At 45.3% G+C, this 27054-nt stretch overlaps 2 protein-coding genes across 3 annotated transcripts in view; both read right to left on the bottom strand.

Moving 5' to 3' along the window:
* Window positions 1-15696, bottom strand: part of NCAPH (non-SMC condensin I complex subunit H) — a 39171-nt gene extending 23475 nt beyond the window's left edge. The window contains exons 1-9 of one of the 2 annotated variants that reach the window (XM_045828002.1): window positions 15614-15696; window positions 11220-11436; window positions 10968-11058; window positions 10182-10274; window positions 9714-9852; window positions 9180-9304; window positions 2426-2615; window positions 1226-1317; window positions 266-471 (exon numbers count right to left, since the gene is read on the bottom strand). In XM_045828002.1, the coding sequence (XP_045683958.1) occupies window positions 266-471; window positions 1226-1317; window positions 2426-2615; window positions 9180-9304; window positions 9714-9852; window positions 10182-10274; window positions 10968-11058; window positions 11220-11436; window positions 15614-15632 (1172 nt within the window). In that variant the 5' untranslated portion in view covers window positions 15633-15696. The remainder of the gene's footprint in view (window positions 1-265; window positions 472-1225; window positions 1318-2425; window positions 2616-9179; window positions 9305-9713; window positions 9853-10181; window positions 10275-10967; window positions 11059-11219; window positions 11437-15613) is intronic. The other variant, XM_045828003.1, reaches the window with a different exon arrangement.
* A 7032-nt stretch (window positions 15697-22728) lies between these two features.
* On the bottom strand, window positions 22729-26188 carry ITPRIPL1 (ITPRIP like 1). Its single transcript, XM_045827819.1, has 2 exons — window positions 25948-26188; window positions 22729-24871 (listed from the first exon to the last, which is right to left on the bottom strand). Exon 2 carries the CDS (start codon window positions 24855-24857, stop codon window positions 23214-23216), a length of 1644 nt encoding a protein of 547 aa, XP_045683775.1. The 5' UTR covers window positions 24858-24871; window positions 25948-26188; the 3' UTR covers window positions 22729-23213.
* Between the last annotated feature and the right edge of the window lie 866 nt (window positions 26189-27054).

The raw sequence follows: 27054 nt of genomic DNA, 5'->3' as shown, positions 1-27054 counted from the left end.
TAGCTACGATATCCCAGCTACTTTTTACCAGCACTTTACCTATTTTAGTTCTATCCTTACAAAATGCTACAATGTCAGTATTATAACCAGTAAGTGGCTGAGCTGACATTCAAAGGCAGATATGAATCCATCATGAGCCAGATGACTCCACCTGTGTGGACAACACAGCACAGCAGCCCAGTAATCAGAGATGGAATGAGACTGTCCAGCAGGAAGTCTGAGGAAACACCCATGGGAACATGTTTTGTGATCTTTAGAACCTTACTGGCAGCTCTGACTGTGGCAGGGCTCCCTCCAGCTCCTGAACTCTGCCTGATCCTCACAAATGGTGTGGTCCAGTTCGTCGTTGGCATCAAAGTCGTCCTCCAGAGGCCCACTGGGGAAGTTCCCACCATCACTGTCCTCTTCCTCGGCATTGATGTCAAATACCTGATCATTCTTCTTGAACTTGTCCACCAGGGCTGACACAGACTAGGAGGACAAAGAGAGGGTTCTCCTCATTCCTGTGACCACCACGGTCACTGCTGGAGGAACAGTCTTAATAGATATATGCCTCCTTCCCCTCCCCAGAGCCAATGTTCTCATGACAGAAAAGTGCAGAGGAAATTTACACTGTGCAGCACAGATGGAGCTATACTGTCACTGGGTACATTTTTTAAAACATGAAACAGGAATCTGCATTATTAGCTACTTGTTTAGAGAAGAGTTGTCCATGGAAATCATTTATTTTAGAAGTTGTAGTAAGTAGGCTAAAGAGGCTAAGCTAAAAATACATAGAGGAAGCTCTACACATGACAGTTTCTCAGGAAACTCTGTGCCAAGGGACTTAATCTCAAAAAGCAGGAAATTCCTCAAGCTTGACAGCAGCCCTAGAGACCAATAGCCAGTGGGATAACCATGTTCAAGAGTAAATCTGATAAAAACGTGCACCCAGGAGTGGCATGGCTGCCTCACCCGAGGGGAGTACAAAGCTGGTCCCAGAATTTACCCACCTGTCCACTGGTCCTGCCAGAGCTCACAACCCCACTCCTACTCCACCCTGCACCCACAGGTCTTAATCCCTATAAAAGTGCCAAAGGAAATGTTTTCTGTACTCATGGCTAAATAAAAATGATGCCACAGTTTTGGTTCTCACTGGGCAGAATTAATCTCAGACCATCTCACTGAAACCACAAAGTGCTGGAGAAACACCCTGAGCCCTGAAAAGTCCAAATACTGACCATACCTCATTGTGTGTTTCACTGTCCCATTTAGTGAATTGGAACCCAGCCAGGGAAGGGCAGATCTGGCGGTCTTCTGCACACTGCTGCAAGAGTGCTGGAGAGGACAGGCAGAGCAGAAGGTCAGAGGTGATCAGAGCATGCTCCTCACCCCTAGAAGAACCACAGCAGCATGATGGCAAGGGATGCACTGCCGCCTCAGTTCTCAGGCAGAGAGACTGAGCATTCCACATGGGCATTTCAACAATTAGTGAAACACTTGAACAGAAACCTAAAGCACACACATGTGACTCTGACACAGACTCTGTGCCCTTCACCATAGTCAGGAAATCAAAAATCCTCCCTTAAAGTGTGCAAAGTGCATGGCAGCTCATAGATTATTATTTTGGTTCTAACTACAGATTACATGCCTCATGGGATTAGAGCCCTAGATGAGCACATAAACTTGGAAAACAGGTTGTTAGTACAAAATATTTTTTCTTAGTAAATTTAAGAGAATACTAAAAGAGGAGAAGGCACTGTAACTTGTGCTAGCCCTGAAGGGGAAGGGTCAATTTCATGGGACACACAGAAATGATGACATACAAGGACAACTCTCGCATCCTTGTTCCTGGCCTTCCCCCCTACCTGTGACTATCACAACAGCCTGAGATGATCCCCCCACTGGGGGGCATGGAAAGGCTGGAAAGAGGGTTAAAATCCTTGCCAAGCCAGCATAAGAGGCTGACAACAGGATAGGTCTGTTCTCAGACCACCACAGAAGCATCTGTGAATAGATCACAATACCCACATCTCTGCAGGTCCCCCTGAATTGGTAACAAATAAGGACAAGGCCTCCTCACTTGACCAGTGTCTCAGAGTTACTTTCCTAAGCCCAAACTCTGACACTCCAGGTTAGCTGTGGGCTCTATTAGGTGACGATGAGAACTGGCTGCTAATGGGTTCACCTGAGGAACAGACACATACAGACCAGGACATACCAGGACAGACTATGCACATACATGTAGCAGGGGAGTGCTACATGTTGCAGAGAACTGGGAAAGTCAGTTTTGCCCAAGAGTATGCCCAATTCGGCACTCTGGAGGAACATTCTGGGTAATTTAAATATACAACATAAGAGCGAGATGCACTCTCTATACCCTACAGTTATAAGAAACATCTCTAATGATTAGCATGCTCTGGTGAAACGCATTGTGTGTATTTACCTTTTAAATCTGTCATTTCTACACAACCTAAATCTGGCATTTCAGGAGGTCCTCCACTGGAGAGGGTCTGGACATCAGAAGGAAAAAGCAGCTCGCTTCTATAGTCATGACAGTGGAGGGTGGAGAGGAATACCCCTGCTGTGCTGCACTCATCAAACGAGGCTGCTGTCTTCTGAAACAGGGGATCAATCTGAGCACAAGCACAGAGAACTCAAGGTTATGGAATGAAGCCAAATACCAAATATCAAAGGAAATACCAAATCCATTCACTGAGTCTGCTCATCACAGCTGCACACACTGGAAAAAATGTCCCTGCACATAATCAAAAGGGGAGAGGGCTTTCTAACTGATTGGATAAAAAGCCCATCACAGCAGATACTAGTTCAAAAGAAAGGTTGTATATAGTCAGATGAATAAAGTGATACCACTCAAGTACACAGCACATGATCACAAGCTTGCAACATGTCCGTGTCCATCTGTTTTTGTTGAAACCTGAACAGTAACCTTCTGTTGGTCTCTTTCCATAAACCACCATTTCTAAATGGCTATCTCTAGTGGAATGCTATCAACAAATTCTACTGACTTAACCAGATCCCACTATTCCTCAGACCAGAAATATTATCAACAGTTTGGAAAAATGCAACCAAGAGATCCAGGTAAGGAACAGGCAGAGTAAGCTGGCTTAGATGGCTGGATAAAGCAGGGAGAGGGGGTAAGAAGGCTCCCAGACTGGGTCAAAGAACAAGAGTGGCACAGCCATGTGACACCAAGTCCCAAGGCAGAACAGGGCCAGGGCATAAGAATGGGGCCAGGGCAAAACATATACATGTGCAGCAAGAGGGTAGAAGTCAGCTGGGACTGTACAGGTGACCCTGCGAGAGGAATAGGTTGGGTACTGGGTTCATGGGTCTTCCTGACTCAGGACATGGCTACTATGGGGAGAGAGGCTTTTTCTTGGCTCCCTAAGCTCTGAGCCTGACCTTATCAGAACTGCGAGTTTCCTCTCAACTTCCTGACAAACCATCTCACCAGCCCCAGAGTAGCACACATGTTCCTCCATGTTGTCCCTGTCACCTCACCCAGTTAGGCACATGGTTCAGTGGGTTTTCCTCCCAGTACATCTCTACCACCTATCCCTTCCTTCCCACTCCCACTGCTACCAGCACAGTCCTTGCCTAAGTTAACCTTGTCTCTGGTCTCTCCCATTTCCCATCCCACAAATACCAATGTTGTTACTCCATTCCCTCCCACAGATGCTAACCACAGCAATGGTTCCCACCAGCATCCTAAACCCTCAGAGGGCTATCTAGGAAATTAAACTCAGCATTTCAAAGAGTCAACACAGAAGCTGTACAACCCACATTAAAACTGAAAACACTAAGATAATTTTTCTTACTTCTGTCTAGAATCATATCATGCCAGTGTGAGAACAATGGTTCTTTCATATACATTAGATCTGATTGATGTCTTTGAGTAATTTTATGGGGAAATGAATGACTGTTGGCAGCATAGTTTGAGAAGAAGAACCCTTTGAAATGAGAGTCCATAGCAAAGAAGAGAACAGTAAAGAAGGCCTTGGCAGGCAGCAGAGTCCATGGTAAGATCTAGGGCTGTTTCAGCCTCATGAGGAAGGCCTCAGTCCCAGCCCAACTTGTATATGGCCCAGCTCCCTAGAGAACCAACACTTTCGTGTTTCGTGGCTTGTGCTTATGCTTCTGCCTAGAATCACCTTCCTGGCCATGTCCACCTGTCAAAGACCCACCCTTCCTTTCAAGGGCCAGTTTACAATCCACCTCTTCTATAAGCTGAACACACTGTAGAAAGCTGTGTCTAAAATAGGTGAGCTCACACGGAAGTAGTGTTCTCAGCAGGCTAGACACACCGACAGAACACCTGCTCTTTAATCTCCATACCACCTCCAAGACTGACTTCAATAAAGAATTGAAACTTCAAATTCTACGTTTATAATTATCCCCCCTCTTTTCCATCATCTGTACTTTTGGGTGTTACAAGTTTAACAGAGCACAGAGCAAACAAAGCTCTCTGGGACTGGGGTACCTGGTGTTTCTTCATGACTGTTGATTTCACTTGGCATAAATATACCACAGCCCAATAGCCACAGGCTTAGAGGGGGCAGTGCTGCCAGCTCTCCTGCTTTTCTTTATAACAATGAGAGAGGCTACTACAAGCCTCCTTGGGCTCCCCCAAAGCGGGCCCAACCAGGTAAGGAAAAAGATGATTGGAAAACAGAATTTCCAACCATACTGTTGACTAGAACATTCTACTGTAGAAAGTGAGAATGATAGTGAAATAAATATTCAGATTATCGGAGAAGGAAAAAATAAGAACTTGGGAAGGGAAAGGAAGGTAGGAGAGGATTTCATGGCTCCCCTTCGGATGTGTATAGCATATTACATGGACAAAACACTTTGCCATCAACTGATTTACTAGCATGAAACCTTTGTGTGGGTGGCTTCAGTGTTGCCTACTTTCACAGTTTAACAAAGTGAGATTCAGAACCTTCTCCCAGGCCACACAACTGAGACAGTGGAAGCAGGATCTGAACTTCATATCATCTGCCTCCAAATCCAGTGCCAGCCAAGGTTAATACTGACACAGAAATGAAGGAGATGAAGGAAAACGGCTCCCTCCCTCAAAGTACCTGCCGCCTCCCCCCCACCTCTCCCCTCCCTGTCCATCCACATGCAATCCTCACAGCAACACGGACTGACGCCACTGGGTGGACCAGAGTAGAAATGGCACATCAAAGCGAACTTAGCCTCGTCCGTCCATTCAGCTTCACCAGTACCATTTGCTGTGAGACCACTGGGACTAATTGCATTGCTGCCCTTTATTTATTTTTCACACATAAAAGACCCAAGACCCCCAGGACTGTATATGTGCCAGGCTATGCACACTTCTGACGTGCCCTTTGGATCCCATCTCCTTTCTAAAAGCTGATATTTTCCCCCAGGGCCCTCTATTCAATCGTCAGCAAAATTCCCTCTAGTCTCCACTTCTTCCCTGAGGGTCTTGCCACCTACTTGCTCTAACTCATTTATTCCCAGTGGGAATGTTATCACTCTCAAGGGGGTAAAAACTGGTTCCTTGCCCTGGCTGGAGTAGCTCAGTGGATTGAGCGCAGGCTGTGAACCATAGTGTGGCAGGTTCAATTCCCAGTCAGAGTACATGCCTGGGTTGCAGGCCATGACCCCCAGCAACCGCACATTGATGTTTCTCTCTCTCTCTCTTTCTCTCTCCCTTCCCTCTCTAAAAATAAATAAATAAAATCTTAAAAAAAAAAAGCAATCCCAAATTGTTAAAAAAACAACAAAAAACTGGTTCCTGGGAAAGGGTGAAAAAAGCCTTAGCAAGTCTAATTATTTACGGTTATCCAAACCTCATACCTACCTGACAAATCCTATTCCTTAATAATTCATTTCAAAGGGAAGGATATATCTAAAAAGACTCTGAAGGGTGGGAGACAACGACGAAAGGCTGACTACCACTCTAAATGGATGACTACCACCCAAAGACACTGCTTGCCCTGCAGGCCTCTCCAACATGGCTACTTCCTTTCCCACCACCCTCAAACCACTGTCCAAGAAAGGATTGGTGATCTTTGCTCCTCATTGCAGCTTCCAGACTATTCTTCCCAGTTTCTAAAACCCTCAGCTTTGAACATAACATCAGGCTTTATCACACTCTGCCCATCTGTGTTATAATCACCTTCTATAATCCCTAGGCCTACCCCAGTCTTGGGAGATGTTAATATTAGCTTCTTGGCTCATTACTCTCCTCAAACTTTACTACTGTCATAGTTTTTGATGATTTCAATATCCATATGTTGATTTATCCAACATTCTAGCCTCAGTTCTGTGATATTCTCCTGCTTCAATGGTCTTGAGCTTCATCTTAAGACCCTAAGACTCAAGAGATCCTAGTATGACCACCATATCTCCTCTGCTTTTTGCTCTGAACTGAATCATTAACCATGACTATGACTGTTCCATACCCTTAATTCTAAGTGCCTCCCTCTGACAACTACCTCACACCTTTACAGACTACAATCTTGGTGTCTCTAATACCAACGAGTCTCTGACTCCACCAGACCCCTCATACACTGATTGAATGACTTTATGCTACCCGTCACTGCCTTCTTTCCCAGCTAAAATGCAATAAGCAATGATTATGACCATTCCTGTGCACTTGCTCTTAACTCCAGCCTCTGTGTCACATTCACTCAGCTAAATGCAACCCTTTGTTAAATCCAACGTTCTGACTATTCCATGCTTCCATCCATACCATTGCTAACAGAGAAGAAACAAAATCATGTCAAGTGACCTTACTTCAAATCCATCAAATGGCCCCCAAGTATTGTCTAGCAAGCAATCTTTTCCTGCTCCATTTTTTCTCCTGCCCACTAGATGGCTCTTTACTATCTTTTTCTTGCCTCAAACCTCTACCACTTTGTTCTTCCATACTCTCTGTGTCAACTGATTATCTGGCTTCCTATTTCTTTGTGGGGGCACCATGCAACCAGAAGAGAATGTTTAGAATGGAAGCATGTACCCAGCTTCCATCAGCATGGGACTCCTCAGCCCAGCCCCATCTATGTTGTCCATTCCCTTCCCTCCTCACATGCTTAAGAACGCCATGCTAGCAATTTCCCCATTCTTTTCTGCATTGTCAACAATTCCTTCTCCACTGGACTGTTATCATCAACACGCAAACATGCTGTTTATTTTCCCATTTAAAATAATAGAAAACTTTGCCCTGACTGATGTAGCTTAGCTGGTTGGGCATCGTCCCACAAACCGAAAGGTCACCAATTCAATTAACAGTCAGGGCACATGCCTGGGTTGTGGGCCAGGTCCCCAGTTGGGAGCAGGCAAGAGGTAGCTGATCGACATTTCTCTTGCACATCTATGGTTCTCTCCCCCTCTTTCTCCCTCCCTTCCCTTCTCTCTAAAAATAAATAAATAGAATGTTAAAAAAAAAAGAAAGAAAACCTTCTAGACTTTACTTTCCCCTTCATTTGCCAACCCACTACTCTGCTCCAATTCAAAGCAAAATTCTTTAAAACAACAGTCTATACTCAATTTCTTCCCTTTTGTTTTTCCCCATTTATTATGAAAAATTTTAAGCCTACAAGAATGCTGAAAAACCCCATGAAACTCCATGTAACTTTGCCTGGATTTCCCAATGGGTAGGTAACACTTTCATATTTTCTGTCTCTAACCACTCCCATCCCGAACAGAATTTTTGAAACTAGAAATCACAACACTTTACCTTTCTACCAGTTATCTCAACTTCAAAACCTACCTTCTAGCCTCTGTCTGTGATGCTTGGGCCACATTTTAGCTTTGCCAGCAGTTCGATGTTGGGATCCACTAACTGGGGACACTAGAGGAAGATTGCAGGGCTAGAATGACAAAGGACTTGCTTCTTTCTGTTGGTTTCCTATTTCTGTTAAGTGTCACCCAGCAGTGCTTCCTCATCCCAGATATGATAGGTCCCACCTGTAGCAGTAGCTGCATTCAATTTGTACTTTTTCGCACTCACAGAATCAGCCTCACCATGTGCCCCTCAGAGACACCATACCAATCAGCATGCTCTCTGGGTCTTTGGCCCATGAGTCCCTCTTCCAAATTCAGGGACCCTAGCATAGTCAAGCATCACCATCTCCTTGGAGGTATAAGCTTCAGCTCCACAGGGCCCCCTCCAATTCACCAGTAGCTGCAGGTTGCCACATCTGACGTGGCTCATCACTCCCTCCTCCCTAAAACTCTTTCACTCCCACATTTGGATACTACACTCTCCTGACTTTCACCATACCTACTAGATGTTTTCTTCTTCAGCTTTCTGAATGCAAGACTGGGGCATTACAGGACTCAGTCCTTCTCCAACATCCCCTTGGTGATCAAGTCCAGTGTTATAACCTTAATTATCATTTACAAATGTCATAGGGATAAGACAGAGAAGTACTCTAGCCCATTGTTGGTGGGAGAATAAACTGGTACAACCTTTTTTTGAGGGCAGTGGAAATTTTCTCTAAGAAGTTTCTTACAGATATACTCCCAGAGAGTGCAAAGATGATATATACAAAAATGTTTGTGGAAATATTATTTTTAATAGCAAAATTCTTTTAAAAATTTTGTGGCAACACCTGCTTGCTTCAAATTAACTGTGATAATTATAAATGAAGCCTCCACTGCCATCCCTTTAAGCAGATTCCTTAGGATTTGCCAGATTATATTGGCTGCTCAGCACAAGGAATCCAGAGCAGACCAGTAAATTTCACATCTAGCCTTATTGACTAGCTGTGTCATCTTGGGCAAGTTACTTAACAGTCCTACACCTCAATCATCTCTTCATAAAATGTAACAAGGATGTTGTAAGGATTAAACCAGTTAACACTGGTCACAGGCTCAGGGCAGCACAGTGTACCCAGCAGGTACACAATAAATGTTCGCTGTCACCATCACTGCTGCATGTACTAGGAAAGAAAATAAATGTTTGAATCAGATTTCTTAGTAATTTGCCATCTTCTTCTTTTCAGTCACTCTGAAACATTCAGGGAAAGCAGGGACTTGCCTCCTTCAGTCTTCACTGCAAGGCTAAAGGATGATACTGAAGAGACCAGTTGAATATTTTACCTCCTTGAGGCCTAAGCAAGCACAAACCAGCAAGGCAGGCTCACCCCCCAGGTCTTGAATGAGTCAGAGACCACACTGTGTTCACGGCTCCTTACCTCACACTTCCGATCTGCCTCAGAGACGTTGAGGTTGCTTATATTCTGCTCAATGGTTTTGTGTGAGTGCTTCTTCTTGGGCTTTGGAGCCTTTTTAGTTGTTCCTGTTTCAGTCGCACTTCCATCTAAAGAAGAAATAAGACCAAGTATTGTAAGGACTGCTTTGGAGGGTCCAATTGAACTACAAGTTCCTCAAAACTCTAGAGTGGTTGTGACTTAAACACATGCCATTTTCTCACAGCAACAGGCATGTCTGATCTACAGCTGAGGAAGGAACTAAACTACTCAATTAAGTTTCTAAGACAGGTGAATGTCCAAACACCCCCAAATCAGAAGTTCCCTAATTGGTGATGTTTACTCAATCTAGCCTAAATAAAATCTAAACGCTTCTCGTAGACAAATCTGAGAATCTCCATGTCTTCTCCAGATGAGAACATTGATTTCTTGTGACTTCATTCCAGTATATTATTCAAATAACAATCTGCTACACCCTTAAAAAAGCCCTTACCTTAATCCAGATCCCCACCCATGTACCTGCATCATGGCTTTCTGACTCTTCCAGAGATGGTGCATCTTTGCCCAGCCCTCCAAGAACTCTGTACACATCAGCATGGACAGCATCCACACGCACAGCATAGATCTTGGTGCTGGCATCCAGAGTGCCTGCAGCCACCTAGTGAGACAATCTGGACTGTATTTGTGCAAGTACAACATAAGAAGGAACTGCTGAACAGGCAAAACACAGCAAGCTTCATAAAATATTTACTTGCCCTTATGAAAAATATGACAAAGATCCCTTAAGACTGACAGGGATTAGACAGATCATAAGAGAAATTTAGCTTCTCTACATTTCATCAGTTTAGGAAAGAAGGTAAAGTAGTTAATAAAATATCTTAAATAAGGAAGGCGCTCATGTATTTGTAGAATTCAACAACTGTGCCATGCTAAGTATCAGACATACTCATCATGAATTCAGATACAAGAGAAGGTGGACATCCTTACTTTAAAGTTGGTCAGTTCAGTGTCTTTCTGTTTAAGAATCTCTGACATGAAATCAATCAAGTGCAAGCCAAAAGCATTCTTGGTAGTGATTTTCTGGAAAGAGAACATTGCAGAAAGGTTTGTTTTTTTATAGCCCAGGCTCGCATAAATGATGCTACCCTGAGAGGTAGCCAAGTTTATTAACAGCAATATTCCACATATCATCACAGATATCAATTTCCACAAATAGTTTGGGACATAGCTAAATCCATATGTGTCACTCCTCATTCTCAAGGCCTAGAGAGTAACAGCACACGGTTCCTGAGTGCTCGCTGTATACAGACCCCATTCTAAACACTGTCCCCAAAGGGACCCCATCACCCTCAGAACAACTCTATGAGGTAGGCACTACTCTTATTCTACAGAGAACCTTGCAGCAAATGGTTGGGTGACTTGCCAAGGCCACACAGGATTTAAGTGGCAAAGACAGGATTCCTACTCAAGTGGGCTCTAAAACTCACAATTAGCTCCACAACTCTACTATTTCTCTACTCTCTGCTCCAGAACTTACACTGTTATCCCCTAAGCCATGCTGACATACTGCAGATGGCAGGCAACCTGTCAGGAGCACCAAAGCTCTGTAAGAAACAGTAAAACCATACCAGAAACGCCAACATTAAGAAGAGTCACTGGAGAATAAAAGTACACAGATATTATGGATCATGCATTCTCTACAGAATCAAGAAGGCTAAATTTCCCCAGGGCTCAAGTTGCAGACTCTTTGCTGATAAACCAGCAGATACTCACATTTTCAGTGGATAGTTTGATACAGGTGGAATAATGCTCTGTAATCTGTGTGTTTGTAAATTTCGGAATTGTAGCTGAAAAGTCAATATTCCTAAATGAAAAACAAAAATTAAAAACTCTGGCAAGGATCCATGACACTATAACTTTTCAAAATCAAGACCCAGAATCCCTGAGGTAGTGTGGAGATGCCAGACCCATGTACCCCACATCAGGTTGGTGGCCACCCCAGGAGGCAGCACAGAACACACTCACCGACTGGAGGGGGAGGCCAGCAGACGGGGTGAGTCTGTGCTAAACTGCAGGTCAAAAGCCCGGGATCGCCTCCTCTGCAGACGCTCCTTTTCATCATCATTCTGAGGGAAGTCTTCAAGAACCGGGGTGCCAGGAGTGTTGAGAGGGGCCTTCTTAGGTGGAGGAATTGAGAACACTCGTTTTGATGGTGAGGCACTGAGAGGGTGTCCACGGGTTTCTAAAGAAGAGTGATTCATTGTGGCTCACAGTGATGGAACAATATACTTGCTCAAGAACCTTTAAAAGAAAGTTTCCTAGATCTAAAGTGGGCTCAGGGCCTGTCACAAAGTGGGAGTTCACTGCATGTTTCCCACCAAGATCCCTGACAACTCTAAGAGTCTATGGCTAAGACCTCTATAGTTGGGGTTTCTTGGCAGGGTGGGTTGTGGGGGGAGCAGTGATGGCCTTCTGATGCTCCCTTGCCCATCTGGGACAAATATCCACTATGTGAACCTGTAGCACTATTGGGAAATGAAGGTGTGTAAGAGGAAGTGTCTGCCTCTGATAAGCTCACAAACTAACAGAAAAACAGACACATATAACCATAGTCTGGGGCAAGAGACAGATACTGACATAAGGGTGAGGTATGGGCCATTAAATTGGATAGGTTAGGTTCTAAACCCAGCAGGACACAGAAAATAAACAACACAAATGTGTAAGATAAATATAACATGCCAAAAGAATCACCCACAGATTACTTGCTAACTGCAAAGGGAAAAGTGGTTTTTACAACAAAAGATCTAGCAGTCACCATGTTGACCAAGCAATCAATGTAGCCTCTTTAAAAGTGAGACTTGAAACTGACTTGATCCTGAGACTTGATCCTGGTAGGACAAAACATGAAACTCACAACATCACCCATAAAATATTTTTGCCAAAGATGGGTAACCTAAATTTAACTAAGATTTTAGATCTAACTTCCATTTTATAAGAAATACAGGGGTAGAGAAACAAGTTAAATGGTATCAGAAGGAAATATTTAGACAATCCAGAATGTGGGCCCTGACCAGTGTGGTTCAGTTGGTTAGGCATCATTGTACAAAGAAAAAGGTTGATGTTTTGATTCCTGGCCAGGGCACATGCCTGGGTTGCAGGGGTGTGTAAGAGGCAACCAACAGATGTTTCTCTCCCTCTCTTTCTCCCTCCCTTCCCCTCTCTCTAACAATAAATAATTTTTAAAAGTATCCTTAATCACAACTACAAAGTTCTTTTACATGTAAGATAACACATTCAGAGGTTACAGATATTTTTTGGGGAGGGGGGTATTATTCATAGGGATCATGCAGAAGCTTTTCAAGGGTAAAAGGTGCTGAACAATGTACTCAAGCAGGTCAAAGGGTTCCTTTGCTGAGAACACACAGGGCCCATTCCACAGCAACAGGAGGGCAGCGAGCACACACACAGCTGCAGGCAGGGGAGCAGGTGCAATGGTGGACTTCGGATGTTCTCTTTATTGCTATTCTTTTCTTACAAGAATAGGAAGTGAGTGAAAAACCAAAAACTCTACAACTAAGCGTGAGAGATGAGGAGATTTAAGGAGAAAAAGTTACCTAATGAAATAGTTACCTAAGAGGGAAGTTGGTGAATCAAGGAATATAGCATAACTGCTAAACAGCTTTAGGGTCCCCTTGACCATCAGGAGCACGGGGCTGAGTACAAAAAGTTAGAATTAACTAAGGTTGTGATTTAGTCAAGCAAGTGTAAGGATGCAAGAAGAGGGCAAGGGGTTGTGGGCGTATGAAAGGGAGTGATTACATTGACTGACCATGGAATGTAACTTAAAGAAGGAGGGGAACAAGGTCATGAGAGCAGTAAAGGACAGTGAAAAGAATATTGGGTCTGCTGGGCCAAAAGATTATTGAAGTCAGGGAATAATGGGGAGTGATTTGGAAAGATAGGAGTGGTATTGAGAAATGAGGGTCTTAAAATTAAGATGGCAGAGTGGTACAACTATTGATAACGACAAGATCTAGAGTGTGACTACAGTAATGAGTGCTGTGGCCTATTATGGTTGGGAGAAACAAGATCACTGGAAGAGACAGATGAGAAAACTGAGAGACCTTAGGGAACATTTGCAGAATTAAGAATTGGAAGGCTTGTCTTCAAACCCCAACTCCATCACGTAGTAGCTGGTGAAATTTTAAGGAAGTATATGACCTAAGCATTTGCATCTTATTCTCTTCCAAATAAGAACAAGAATGTGTATCTCAGATGGTTCAGAATTCATGATGTCAAAAAATAGAGGCATAATGTAACACATTTTATAGGAACACATTAAAAATAGTGATGCAAAATAAACATTGAATTGTTTGCCCATGTGAGGGGAAGGAAAAGGAGTGGTAATTAGGGATAAAAAAGTAAAAGTAAAAAAACCTACAAGAAGAACTTCACATGTTCCACTGAGAGCTTCCCACAAGCTGAAGAGTGACTAACACAATCCTTGGCTGAGGTCAAAACAAACAAAAAGAAAGTAAAAATAGATAGGAAGGAGACAAGAGACATCTTTGGAGACTGAATCAAGTGGACTGTGACTATTTAGATGTGGACACTGCAAGGTAAGGAAGGAACTGGACCTTGTAAGAAAAGAACAGAGGAAGCACTGAAGAAGGAACTTGTCTCAAGATAGAGTTAGAGGCATGCTTTAATTCTTGGAATATTCTTTCTGATTTCTTGTATTGCCTTTGACATCACACAACTATTCACTCAACTTATGATTACTGAGCTCAAAAACACTTTCTGCATCTACTTTTCAGCTCCCTGTGGTCTGGTTTCTATCCCCATAATTTTATGAAAACTGTTATTCCTGATCACCCACAAATTTCATATTGCCAAATCTAGCACTTTTCAGGCCTTATCTCTCTTGAGATTCAGCAGCATTTGAAGCAGTAGACAACCCCTGCTTCTTGAAACACTCTTGGCTTCTGTACCACTCTTCTCAATTCTTCCAGCTCTTCCTTCTAGCTAATCATAGCCTCTAAATGTTCCTGAGTGTTTTCTCTACAAGCTCTTCCTAGAGTTCTCATCTGTTCCCTGGTTTTACGATCTATGATGATGATGATGTCCAAATTTATTCCCCAGTCCGTGGACCACCTCCCTGAGAGGCAATCTTTTATCCAAGTGTTTAACTGACCTCTTCACCTGTCTCTCGGCTGAATCATTTATCCAGTCCAAAATGTAACTCTAAATTCCCAAATGTCTTATCAAGGCTTACAGAGGCCCTGCTCACCTGAGTGACCCAGTTCACTGTTTAGTCACAATGTTCTGTCCTAGCCCAAGTCAGGCTCTTTCCTCCAAGCCCTTTTTTTCTGGCACTTGCTCCTCTGTCTCTGCTAAGAGCTCCCCTGAATCCCTAATCTAAAGGGGAGCATTCCTCCCTCCACTCTGCTATTTTCAATCACAGCACTTGGTCTCAGTCTCACCTGTAAATTACTTTGTTTACAATCAGCCTTCCCAAAGAGAGTAGAAGATCCAATAGGCTGGAATCTTACTTTTTTTCGTTCTTTATTGTATCTCTGCATCTGACAGAGGACCTGGCTGGAAGGGAGCAGTCAACACTTGTAGAATGAATGTAAAAGTTAACGCATGCGTGCTAAGCATACGATAACCACAACATATCCATGGCCATGGACTAACGTGCCTTCCAAGAAAACCACTTTTAAAAAGAAAACTAATCTTGGAGAGAGGGGGTGGGAGCGAAAGAGAAACACTGATTTCCACTTGTACTTGTTCCACTTATTTATCCATTCATTGGTCGCTTCTTGTATGTGCTCCAAAGGGGTATGGAACCTGCACCTTGGAGTATGGGGACGACGCTCTAACCAACTAAGCTACCCCGTCAGGGCAAGAAAACCACATGTTTACAGGTTTTATTTATTTATTTTTAGAGAGAGGGAAAGGGAGGGAGAAAGCGAAGGAGAGAAACTTCGATCCGCTGCCTCTCACACACCAACTGGGAACCTGGCCCGCAACCCAGGTATGGGCCCTGACTGGGAATGGAACGAGCGACCCTTCGGTTCGCAGGCCGGCCTTCAACCCCCTGAGCCACACCAACCAGGGCAAAAACAAAAACAAAAACAAAACAAAACACTTTTTTTAAAATGAAAGGACACAAGGCACGGTGGAGCAAGCCAGCGGGGAAGGGGGTCCTACCTCCGTCCGCAAACAGAGAAAATGCCAAACAAGACCACTCTCCGGCCCTCCCTCCACCTCTGTGCCTGGCCCCCTCGAGCGGGAAAACAGAGTCAATAATGCCGAGAACACCGTGGTCCCGCTCAGGCCAGCCCTCTGGCCCCGTCCACGAGACTCTCGACTCGCGCCGAGACCTTCCAGCTACGCCTCCGCACGCCTAGCCTCACCTGAGCACGGAAGTTCCATCTTTCCCGTCGTCTCTCCGCAGCTCGTTTTAAATCGCGCGCGGATACCACTGAGGGCCGTTAAGGCTGCGTTAACGTCACTCGTGGGCGGGGTCGGAGGCGCGCCTGCGCAGACCGCCCGGTCCCCCGCCCTGAGGAGAGTGTTCGAAAGGTGTGGTAGGATTAAGACTTGAGACTAGGTCTGGAGGCTCCAGTCCCATGGGCTGACTGGAGAGGGTCTGTGGACCTCCTTCGCCCCGGAATAGTGTGAAACTCCCTCCTTTCGAGCGCTGGACGTGAAACTGGGCGCTGGGGGGTCAGCATGGAGTAGGCCGAACGAGGGCTCTGCTTTCATGGAATTTACTGATGGGGAAGGCCGATTACCAGGAAACAATGTTAATTTCCTTGCGCTGTGAAGGCAGCACAACGCCAGGGAGGTGAAGGACGGGTGTGGGAACGACAGGAGAGGGAGGCGATTCCGCAATGAGCATTCCAGGCAGGAAGGAAAGATGCCTAACGTTTTATGTACATTTTAAAAATGAAGGTAATCGTTCTGATTCAAATTCTTGCGAAAAGCTTCATGTATCTCTTTAAAAAAAAAAAAAGGTTAAGGTCGGAAGTGAGGTAGGTGCAATGTGCCACCAGCCTCGTGGTTCTGTTTCATCTAATCCCTAGGTCTGATCCCAAGAATTGTGTTAGGGGAGGAAAGGCCAAGGCAATTCCTCCAAGTATTATATCCCTAGAACAGCCCACAATTTCTTATAACACACATCTGGCATTTTATACAGTGTTTCTTCTCAAGGGTGCTATTGACATTTGGATGAGACAATCGCTGAGGTGTGGGATCCAGTACTCTGTGGCATTTGCCTGCAAAATGCCTTCAGTGTCCCTCTGTCAGTTTGGCAACCAAAAAAGTACTACCCTTTGTTGAAAACCAGTTTTTAAGTCTATTTGATTTTTGCATGAACTTGTTCTCCCAGTGACAAATTTTAGCATAAGGCAGTGTGGGATAGAGGAAAGAAAACGATTTTACAGTATTCATCTCAGCAAAGGATACCAACCACCCAGGAGCCATCCTGGACCACTGCCTCTCACTCTCCATGCACAATACATTGTTGAGTTCTCTTTACTTCCTAAAAATCTCTTCAATCACGTCTCTCACTTTTTTACAGTATATTTTATTGATTATGCTATTACAGTTGTCCCATTTTGCCCCCTTCACTCCCCTCTGCCCTGCACACACCCTCCCACCCACATTCCCTGCTTTAGTTCCTGTCTATGGGTCATACATATAAGTTCTTTGGCTTCTACATTTCCCATACTATTCTTACTATCCCCCTATTTTCTACCTACCATCTACGCTACTTATTCTCTGTACTTTTTCCCCCTTTCTCCCCCTCCCACTCCCCTGTTGATAACCCTCCATGTAATCTCCATTTCTGTGGTTCTGTTCCTGTTCTAGTTGTCTGCTTAGTTTGCTTTTGTTTTTGTTTTAGGTGTGGTTGCTAATGATTGTGATTTTGCTGTCATTTTACTGGTCATATTTTTTATCTTCTTTTTCTCAGATAGATCCCTTTAACATTTCATATAATAAGGGCTTGATGATGATGAACTCCTTTAACTTGACCTTATCTGAGAAACATTTTATCTGCCCTCCCATTCTAAATGAAAGCTTTGCTGGATAGAGCAATCTTGGATGTAGGTCCTTTCCTTTCATGACTTGGAATACTTCTTTCCAGCCCCTTCTTGCCTGTAAGGTCTCTTTTGAGAAATCAGCTGACAGTCTGATGGGAACTCCTTTGTAGGTAACTGTCTCCTTATCTCTTGCTGCTTCTAGGATTCTCTCCTTCATTTTTACCTTGGGTAATGTAATTATGATGTGCCTTGGTGTGTTCCTCCTTGGGTCCAACTTCTTTGGGACTTTCTGAGCTTCCTGGACTTCCTGGAAGTCTATTTCCTTTGCCAAATTGGGGGAGTTCTCCTTTATTATTTGTTCAGATAACTTTTCCACTTGTTGCTCTTCCTCTTCTCCTTCTGGTACCCCTATAATTCGGATGTTGGAACATTTAAAGATGTCCTGTAGGTTCCTAAATCTCTCGTTATTGTTTTGAATTCTTGTTTCTTCCTTTTTTTCTGGTTGGATGTTTCTTTCTTCCTTCTGGTCCACACTGCTGATTTGAGTCCCAGTTTCCTTCCATTCCTGTTGGTTCCCTGTACATTTTCCTTTATTTCACTTAGCATAGCCTTCATTTTTTCATCTAATTTGTGACCAAATTCAACCAGTTCTGTGAGCATCCTGATTACCAGTGTTTTGAATTGTGCATCTGATAGGTTGGCTGTCTCTTCGTTGCCTAGTTCTATTTTTTTCTGGAGCTTTGATCTGTTCTTTCATTTCAGCCATATTTTTTTGTTTGGGTGTGCGTGTTACATAGTTAAAGGCAGAGCCTTAGGTGTTCATCAGGGTGGGGCAACCCTGTCGCTGTGTTGTGATGTTGTATGTGGGGAAGGGATCCTAGAGGGAACAATGGCACATACCCTGCTCTCTGCCAGATTTCAGTCACTTCCCCCACATCCCACAAGCGAATTGGGCCTTTCTGGTGCTGATTCCCATGTGGGTGGGTTTGTGTATGTTCTAGGACCCTCTGGGTCTCTCCAGTGAACTCTCCTGTGAGGCTGGGAGTTTCTCCTGCTGCCGCCTCAACCCCCACAGGTGTTTTCAATCAGTGGTTTGAGGGTTTATTTCCTGCGCATTGGGGCCCTGCGTTGTGCAGTCCGTCTTGCTCCCCAGTTGTTTCTCCTGGTTTATCTATGCAGGAATGTGGGATTGCCCAGTCCGAAGTCTGCTGCCTTGCCCACCCTGCTCCATAATCCCTCCACAGTCCACCACCTCACTGGGTCCTCCAGCCTTGCCGAGAGTCCTCTCTGCCTGGTTGCCCATTTCTGCCCCTCCTACTGGTCTGGATGAATGTGTCTTTAACTCCTTGCTTGTCAAATTTCCATACAGTTTGATTTTCTGTCAATTCTGGTTGGTTTTTGTTTTTAAATTTGTTGTGCTTCTTTTGGTTGTGTGAGGAGGCACAATGTGTCTACCTATGCCTCCATCTTGGCTGGAAGTCACATGTCTCTCATTTTTGTCCACAACACCTTGCTGGTCTGCAGCAGCCCTCCAGTGGCACTGACTCCATTCTCTTTGGGCCCAGGGTGATGGTTGCTAAGTATACATCTGACCTGTCATTTCCTCTGCAAAGTCTAAAACAATTTGAAGGGAACTGAATTTTTGCCCCCCTTAAGCTGCCTTTTTGGGACATTGATTTTAAGCTGTTTATTAACAAACAAGACTCAGGAAGAACCTTTGACCCTCACTCCTTTACTGCCCAAGAGATTCAGACAGAAAAACTTGCTTCAGGAAAGGAGCCTTGGCTTAATCACCTTAAGAATCTTCACTCTAGCGTTTAGTCAGGAAGCCCCCAAGCCTGTTAGCTAGTTATTCTATGTCCTGTTGTTTCTGAATTGCCTGGTAAGAATTTTCCTACTATGTATGTTTTGCTCTTCAACTACCTGTAAATCTCCCATTCTCATTTCAAAAATCTAATATCCTGTCCCCCGCTTTCTCCTCCTTTGTTTGAAAATGTCATATATATCCAATATTGCCTCACTGTGTCTTTGATATTTTTCATACCTGTGTGAATTCCTCATGAGTATGTATTAAACATTTGATTTTCTCCTGTTAATCTGTCTCTGTTCAATTATTATCCTAGCTAGAAGAACTTAGGTGGCAAGAAAAATATTAATTTCTTTTTTAGCCTCTACACATTTAAAAGTTCTGCTGTTCTGAGAACTTCTAAAGTGATCAAGGTCCTGTAGGGTCCAGTCCTGCAGCCTCTCCAACCTCATCTTGCACCTTGCCTCCCTTTGCTCCCTGTCCTGTGGTCACTTGGGCCTTCTTTCAGACTTGCCCTCACCATGCCTACTCCCTGCACGGGGCCTCTGTGGGTGCTATGTCTTCCACATAGAACCCTCTTTATCCCCATCTTCACCCAGTTAGCTCACGTCACTTCCTCAGAAAGGCCTTCTCAACTGGAGGCCTTAGTAGAACTTGTCACCTAGGCAGTTTTACAGCTGCTGGGGTGACTGTTTTGTGCCTATCCTTTACATAGACTGTCAACTCCATGAGGATGAAGCCATGTCCTTACTCACCATTGTTTTCCCAGGGCCTGGTGCTAGCCCAGAATGTGTATCATCTAATACTGGTAATAGATTAAACTCCCATGAACATAGGCTCAGTGTGTGCTAGGGAGGAGGAGAGTGAGCCTCTGAATTCCATGTCTGCACTAACTAACAGCAGTGGGCCTTGGGAGGGTGGTGGGTGGCACAGAATCAGGAGCCTCTAAAGTTCCTGACAAAGGCAGGCTACTAGGTAACCTGTTAGGTGAGACATGAGGCTGTTTTGTGGATATAATAAAGCCTCCTGAGCTGACTGCTTGGGCTTCCATGCACTGGAAGTAAGGGGCCAGCCCCATCCCCTGCTGTCTGTGAGTTCAGGCAGGCCACTTACCTCCTGCTCCGAATGCCCATCTTTGTTTTGGGGGATTAGGGGTACAGAGGCTGCCAAAAGATTGAACGATTTATCAGTGATGTCAATGGTATGCAAAACTCAATTACCCTGTCTGTACAAAAGTACAATGTTGGGACCCCTTCCCCATTCCTTCTCAGCAGAAAAGCAATGCTGAAGCCATTCTCCTTCCTCATTGTACTCCTAAGATTCTACTTCCCCAAAATGAATACAAACAGCCTTAATTTAGGTGAGGAAGAATAGTGTTATCAATTGGATAGCCGAACAAACAATCTTTTGGCTTCAAATTTGCCCTGATCTCCCAGCCTGCAGCTGGCTTATATCGTAATGTTGTTTAAGATATAAACATGTTTTCACTGGCTTTACATTCATTTTGACCTCTGAGAAAATGCCTTTAATTTTGTATATGATAGGAAATTCCTGACCTCCTAAAGACTGGGCTAAGGACCAACAAATTCTGTCTTCTGGGATTTCCAAACATACCACCCTTTATCTTAAAATTAATAGTGTTTTTTGCTTTTCAAAGAACTTTAAGCTCTAAATCGTATTTGATTCCCAAGGCCGTGCTGGAAGGTTGCTGGAACAAATGTTTTCCTCCAGGGTCTACCATTTACCGGCTATGTGACTCTTGGGGAAGCTGTGTACTCTTTCTGTGTCTCAGTTTCCTCATAGGTAAAATGAAGAAGATAAGCACCAACTTCATGGGGTTCTGTTGTGAGGATTAAATGAATTAGCAGATGTGAAGTATTTAGAACAGGGCCTGGACCATGGCAATGCTCAATAAGCACTCTATTTTCATTGCTATAACTGCTGTTCTATCCTGGGTGCCAGCCAGGTATTGTTTTAGAAGAAAGCTTGGCTTCCTAAATATCTGGAGTTTTCCCCTTTCATTGTGAGAGTATTCCCAGAGCACTACAGCTCCATTCTCCCTACTGTTTGTTTTTTCTGTACTCTTTATTACACCTGCTGCCCCACCCAAACTGTGCTGTTCCCTTTGTAGTCTTCTGCCCGCTCATAACTTTGTTTTCTTTCTTGCCTCTTACTAGACTAGAAACCCCACAGTGCTAAACATCATACCACCTTCTTATGACCTGACAGGCTTATAACCTCTAGAACTTATGTATGTTGTTGGTAGCCACTAAGATCTTTCAGCCTGGCTGATATTTTGGTTTGGGCATCATGAAAATGAATGACTTAGAATAATGTTAAGGAACATTCTGAATCATTCTTTTCTGGCTACTGGCCAGGCCACAGGAAACCACAGGACAGACTGGTTTAAGGTACATTAAGAAACACCAGGATGTGCTGGATGAAACCATCAGGGTAATGTGAACTTCTTGGGAACAGGCATGTGAGAATGCCAACCTCTGTGTGTGTGTTATTGCACAGATTCCAACAGATACAGAAAATAGCCTTCTTTATTGATTTACATAGAAACACTAGCAAAGTATTTTCTAAACAAAAAGCATATGGATGTTTATAAAACATCAAAATCCCACCAGCATGGAACAAACCATCACTGCAACTTAACTTGAAAGTAGTACCTGGCAGATACCAGCAGACAACATGGGAGCACAGCAGCTACTGAGCAGTAGGAGCCTCAAATACATACTGGCATCAGCTTCTGGAACACTTGTAATTTATTTTTGCTGGGTGGAGGGTGAGGATTCTACAACCAAAACCCATAAGGCTAGCATCTTAACCCTTCTAAGGTCAAGTTAAATGTGGAGCTAAGGTTCTCCTCTCCAGATCTTGCTGGCTTGCAAAGTAGGAACAGCATTAGATTTCCAAAACAACCACACCCACGACTATTGTTACATTTCTTAACACTCCTCCTCAGGATGTCCAGGGTTTTACAGAACAGAAAAATACATCAATCACACCTCCAATATCATGACTTTGTTCGAAGTTGGACTACTTCACAGTCCCTTGCAGTCCAACCTTGCCAGTGGTCAATTGTTTTGAACTTGCTTTGCAATGCCGCATATAGAGTTCAAATAATTCCTTTGTGATCTTTCAAAAGAGAATACAAAGGCATTACCAGACTGAGAAAAAGTACAGCTTCACATCATAACTAAAACTTCTTTCCATTTAACAAACAAGCGGCTCCCCTTGGAAACAATTATTCATGTCAGAACATCCAAAAAAGCATCATCTTCAAGGGTTTTATAATGTTGCTTCCAGGCACTGAGGTCAGCAGGTATTGGCTATTTAACTTTAGTAAATACATTATCTCAATTATGGGACAGTCACTACTGACTTAATATTTGCAAATCAATGCTAATAAATTATTTGGATACTACTGAAATTTTTTTCAGATGCATAAAAACAGCTATATTATCATATAAAACTTGGGCTAGTCCTGACCAGCATGGCTCAGTTGGTTGAGCTTTGTCCTGCAAAGTGAAAGGTCACTGGTTTGATTCCCAGTCAGGGCACATGACTGGGTTGCAGGACAGGTCCCCAGATGGGACACGTGCAAGAGGCAACCAGTCAGTGTTGTTTTCCCTCTCTTTATTTCTCCCTCCCCCCCACCCCCGGCCAACCCTCCAAAAATAAATAAATAAAACATTTTTAAAAATTGGGCTAAATTAAGAAAACAGAAAATAAACCTCTTGGTTGTATATGCAAATAGTGAAGGTCTGAAAAATTAGCTCCTAAAACGTGAGAAGGAATGAGATGGAATGGAGGTATTCTCTGGTTCTCTTTCACTTCCCATGTTGATACAAAACACAACTTCACAGGCCACCTCTGGATCTAACTCTTTATCAGCAAGATCTGCCCACAACATCAATTTCCCTGGGATCTCTGTGGGTCATGATGAAAGTTAAGTCAGGAGAAGAAAACCTCAGAAGACCCACTGGAACCCCATCTTCGTGATCACTTCACGCTTTAAGTGTCTTAATTTATCATAGCTCCTAATCAGAAGATGAAGGTCATATATACCACTGATGTAACTGAAAAATAAACTCTTGCAGTCAGAGGAATCAGCAACACCTTCTCCACATTTTTAATAGCCTTTACTTTACATTAATGTGCCCCGGCCAAAGGGGCACAGGGCAGAGCTTTCACACGGGTCAGTAGGTTGTGGAACTCTTCCAGTGCCTGTGAATGTGCCATGGGGTTTAGCACCAGGTGTTGGAAGAGATTGACAGGTTCGGCATCCCGAAATTTCTTAGGGATCGGGATGGTCAGGGGCAGGAAGTTGTTACCAATGAGGAAATGATGGAGGGACCTTTGCTGGAGGCCACGGCCCAAGAACCAGAGGATGTCCTGGAGCCGCTGGGAGAGCATGCTGTGCTGCCAGTCTGTGAGGGGCAGCCACAGCAGCAGGTGCATGAGGGCTGTTTTGAAGTGGTAAGAAGTAAGGATGGGATGGGACGCTCCCTGGGGTAAGCTCTGAAGGTCCCAGAGACTTAAAATGATCTGGAGGCACTTAAGGTGACAGGTGTTCTCAGGAGCAAAACGCCCTACCAGTTTTAGGAACAAGTGTTCACAGGCTGCAAAGGACTCAGGCCAGTCCACACTGGTGAGCTGTTCCTGGTCAGGGGCCTGACTCACCAGGTAGACCAAGGTGTCTTCCCGTTGCACCCCCAGGACCAAACGAATTGAGAGAAAGCGGCCTGAGCGGTAGTCCAGCCTGAGTTTGCAGGAGGTGGTGGATGGTGGGAGGCTGAGCTGAAAGTCATACTTGTGGGCCACGAGGGCCCAGGCATTGCCTACCATGTTCCGGAACCACTGTACAGTTTTGCGCACATCCAAATGGGAGCCAGTACAAAGGGCTGCTTTGATGGAGCTGCTGCACTTGCCCAAGAGAGCTGAGTGGTCCCTGTGGTGGTGCACCAAGCACAACACATCCCCCAGAAGCTTCTCACGTTTGCATATGCATTCCGACTCCACCAGCACACTGCCACAGCGGTGGCCTAGGGATGGATCCCTCATCTCCAGCACAAACATGGCACCCTGGGGGGGCACAATGGGCACCAGGATATCAAATTTCTGGGTCTCATGGAAAGTTCCCCATTTCTCAAAGGCAGCCCCAATGCCCAGGCAGTCCTCCAGCTGTGGGTGAGCCTCCCGGCGGCTGAGCACCCGGCAGGCCTCAATGAGGTCGTCCACAAAGCTCTCCACAAACTCACAGGTGCAGGGCAGGTCACGGATGACATTCTGGACATAGCGTTTATAAAAGGATTCCAGGGCCTCCTGAGAAGGGAAGTTGGAAAGCCAGTTGTAGGAAATGACGGGTACCACCCGGACTTCCTCCTCCTCCTCATCACTGCTAGAATCAAAGGCTGGCTCATGCTGCATGTTCTGTCGCAGAAGCTCAAAGATGAGAAAAAGGCAAAAGAGGCCAGCATTCCACAGGTTTCCTAGCGTCCAGCTCAGTGGCCCCTCCTGGCCCTCAGCATGGAATGGCCACCCCATGTCTTTCCTTCCCAGCACTAACTGGTCACTGGATGTGTCTCCTCTCCAGAAGTCCTCTGCCCTCTGCTTCTGCTCAGCTGCTCGCTTTCTCTGTTCAAACTCTATCTCTAACTGGCGCATCTCCTCACTCATTCGCTTCTCCAGCTGCCGACTTCTGGCTAGTGTGTCCAAGTCCATCCGGTCACTGACCATCAAGGGGTGGTGCACAATATACATCACTGCCAAGAACAGAAGACTTATCACAGCCATGGAGGCCTCTGCATCTGGAGAAGTAGAGGGGTGGGAATCAGTTGTGATCTTCAGAACTCATCTGCTCCCCAGTGCATATTCCCCAGAGCCCTGAAACCCTAAATCCTGGAAGCCAACTACCCAGAATGAACAGAAAGCACACAGTGCTGGGGTTGGACAGAGCCAGAGTGGTCTGCCAGGGAGAACGTTTGAGAGAAAGGGGGGCAGCTGCATGTGCCACTCAGTATTTCTATTGCTTTCCTTTCCCATGACATGGGTTGTATTTAGGCTTCCAGGCTGTAGACATGAGACTGCTTTCATTCCTGTGTAGGATGGGGAAGGGGATCCTTGTGGTAGCGTGGCCTCACCCAACTCATGAGTCCACCATGGGCACAGGTGTACCCTGCTGATTCCAAAGGCTCCTTCCCACGAGCAGGTTTGCCTGGGCAATAACTTTCTTCTTGCCAGTCAGTTAGCCCAAGGCCTCACCTGTAGCATCCCACTTACACTGTGACTTCACAATTCTCAATTCTGCTCACCCAGTGTCATTAGACTACTCTTCTCCCTGGTGCTCAGTGGGCCAACCCCCAGTGGGTGCCAGGGAGGCACGGTGCCCAGCTACTTCTCCACTGCTTGCTGCTGTGCTCTCTGAGGTTCTAAGGGGCTTGACTGATGCCTTATATGGGTCCATGGGTAGGCACAGCTGCACCTCTCAACCCAGGAAACTTGTGAAGAACAGGGTGCCTAAGGCCACCTGACAGATCACAGTAGCTGGTGTCTCTGCCTCCCCACCCAGAGGCTTGAAGCTTCCTGCATTCACCCCACTAGTTCACAAGCTGCCTGGGCTCACGGAGATCATGAAAGACCACGCCCAGTGGGCGCTGAAGCCAGACTGGGGGCCTCTCCTCCCTTTGGAACTTGGCCTTCCTCAGGCTAACCAGAGCCCCGTTAAAATTTACAAGGCACCTGGGGGCTTTGGCTTAAAGCAGTGTGTCCTCCATTCATAACCTCCCCAAATTTCCACGTCCAGAGATCTTTCTTTCAGAGATCTGAACTTTCATCCGCCCATCCTCCCCGGGGTTTTCCCCAGGACCTGGGGCTGGTTTCTCACCATGGGTGTCAGCGGGAACACGGTCTTAAAGAAACAGCGCGGCTGGACTGCCCCCGCCTACTTCCCCCCCGCGTGGGGGCTCCTGATTCCTCATGGAGTCCGCTCGCGGGAGTGGCCGTGCTCTCCTCTCCCAGGGAGCACACCATGTCTGTCCTAGTGTCCGCTGGTCTGTGTGCCACTAGCCGCTCAGGCTCCAGGGTGCTGCCTGCAGCTCTGAGGGTGCCAGACTGGCACAGCGACTCCTGCCGTGCAGGCCCCGCCCAGCGCGGGCTAGGCCCAGTTCCGCCCCCTCCAGGCCCCGCCCCTTCCCGGCCCGCCCTGTCCTCCCCATTCCAAGCGTGCAGACCCCGCCCAGCCCCCTTCTACCACACCTGGGCAACTCATAGAGCCTTGAAGCGCATCCTTGTCCGCTGATCCTCGTCCCGTACACGCACCCTCTATCGAGGCCCCCCCCCCCCAGCTCCTAGGGGTTTGTGTGCAGAGCGCTGGGGCTGTAGCCCCAGCCTCGTAGCTAAGGGGCGCTTGTGCCGCTTCTCAGTCTCCTGTGGGGTGGCACCAGAGGGGCCACTGCAGTGCTAGCGTCAGCTACACTCAGCTGGGTTCTTTGGAGTGGGAACTAAAAAGGGGCCACATCCCAAACCTGACAAGCTCAGGGGAGGCATGCATGGTGGCCTTACAAATGCAGAGACTGAAAGTAACCACATAGGATGGTCTGAAATTAAAATTTCCTAACTAAAAGCAGTTAATGACCTACCCGAGGTGGTCCTGTCCTAGGTCCATATCTTCCTTGACAAAGGTCTATCTTTACCTTAACTGAGACTATCTATTGTCTTTTTGCATCTAAAATAACATTCCTTTGGAATGTCTGAGTAATCACTTTTTCTAGACCCCTTAGGCCACAATCTCCCACTGCAACACAAAACCACATACCTGCTCATTGTTATTATCATGCTAATTGTTAATGGTTTACTATCCTCTACCTATCTATGTAAAAGAAGTTGTGTCTACTCCTTTTACTTTTTATCCAACCCAGAGATTTCCCTGTTTGCCTTCTCTCCTCCTCTTAATGTACCACCAGTGGATTCTACATAACCCACTTATATCTTC

Source organism: Phyllostomus hastatus, unplaced genomic scaffold (assembly GCF_019186645.2).
Source record: "Phyllostomus hastatus isolate PE091 unplaced genomic scaffold, TTU_PhHast_1.1 phas_scaffold_78, whole genome shotgun sequence".
NCBI classification, from domain to species: Eukaryota; Metazoa; Chordata; class Mammalia; order Chiroptera; family Phyllostomidae; genus Phyllostomus; species Phyllostomus hastatus.
This window is presented reverse-complemented; position numbering and strand designations above follow the sequence as displayed.

What these genes read in the sequence shown, in the direction of transcription:
- ITPRIPL1 (XM_045827819.1), bottom strand. Translation starts at nt 24,857, where the DNA reads ATGGCTGTGATAAGTCTTCTGTTCTTGGCAGTGATGTATATTGTGCAC.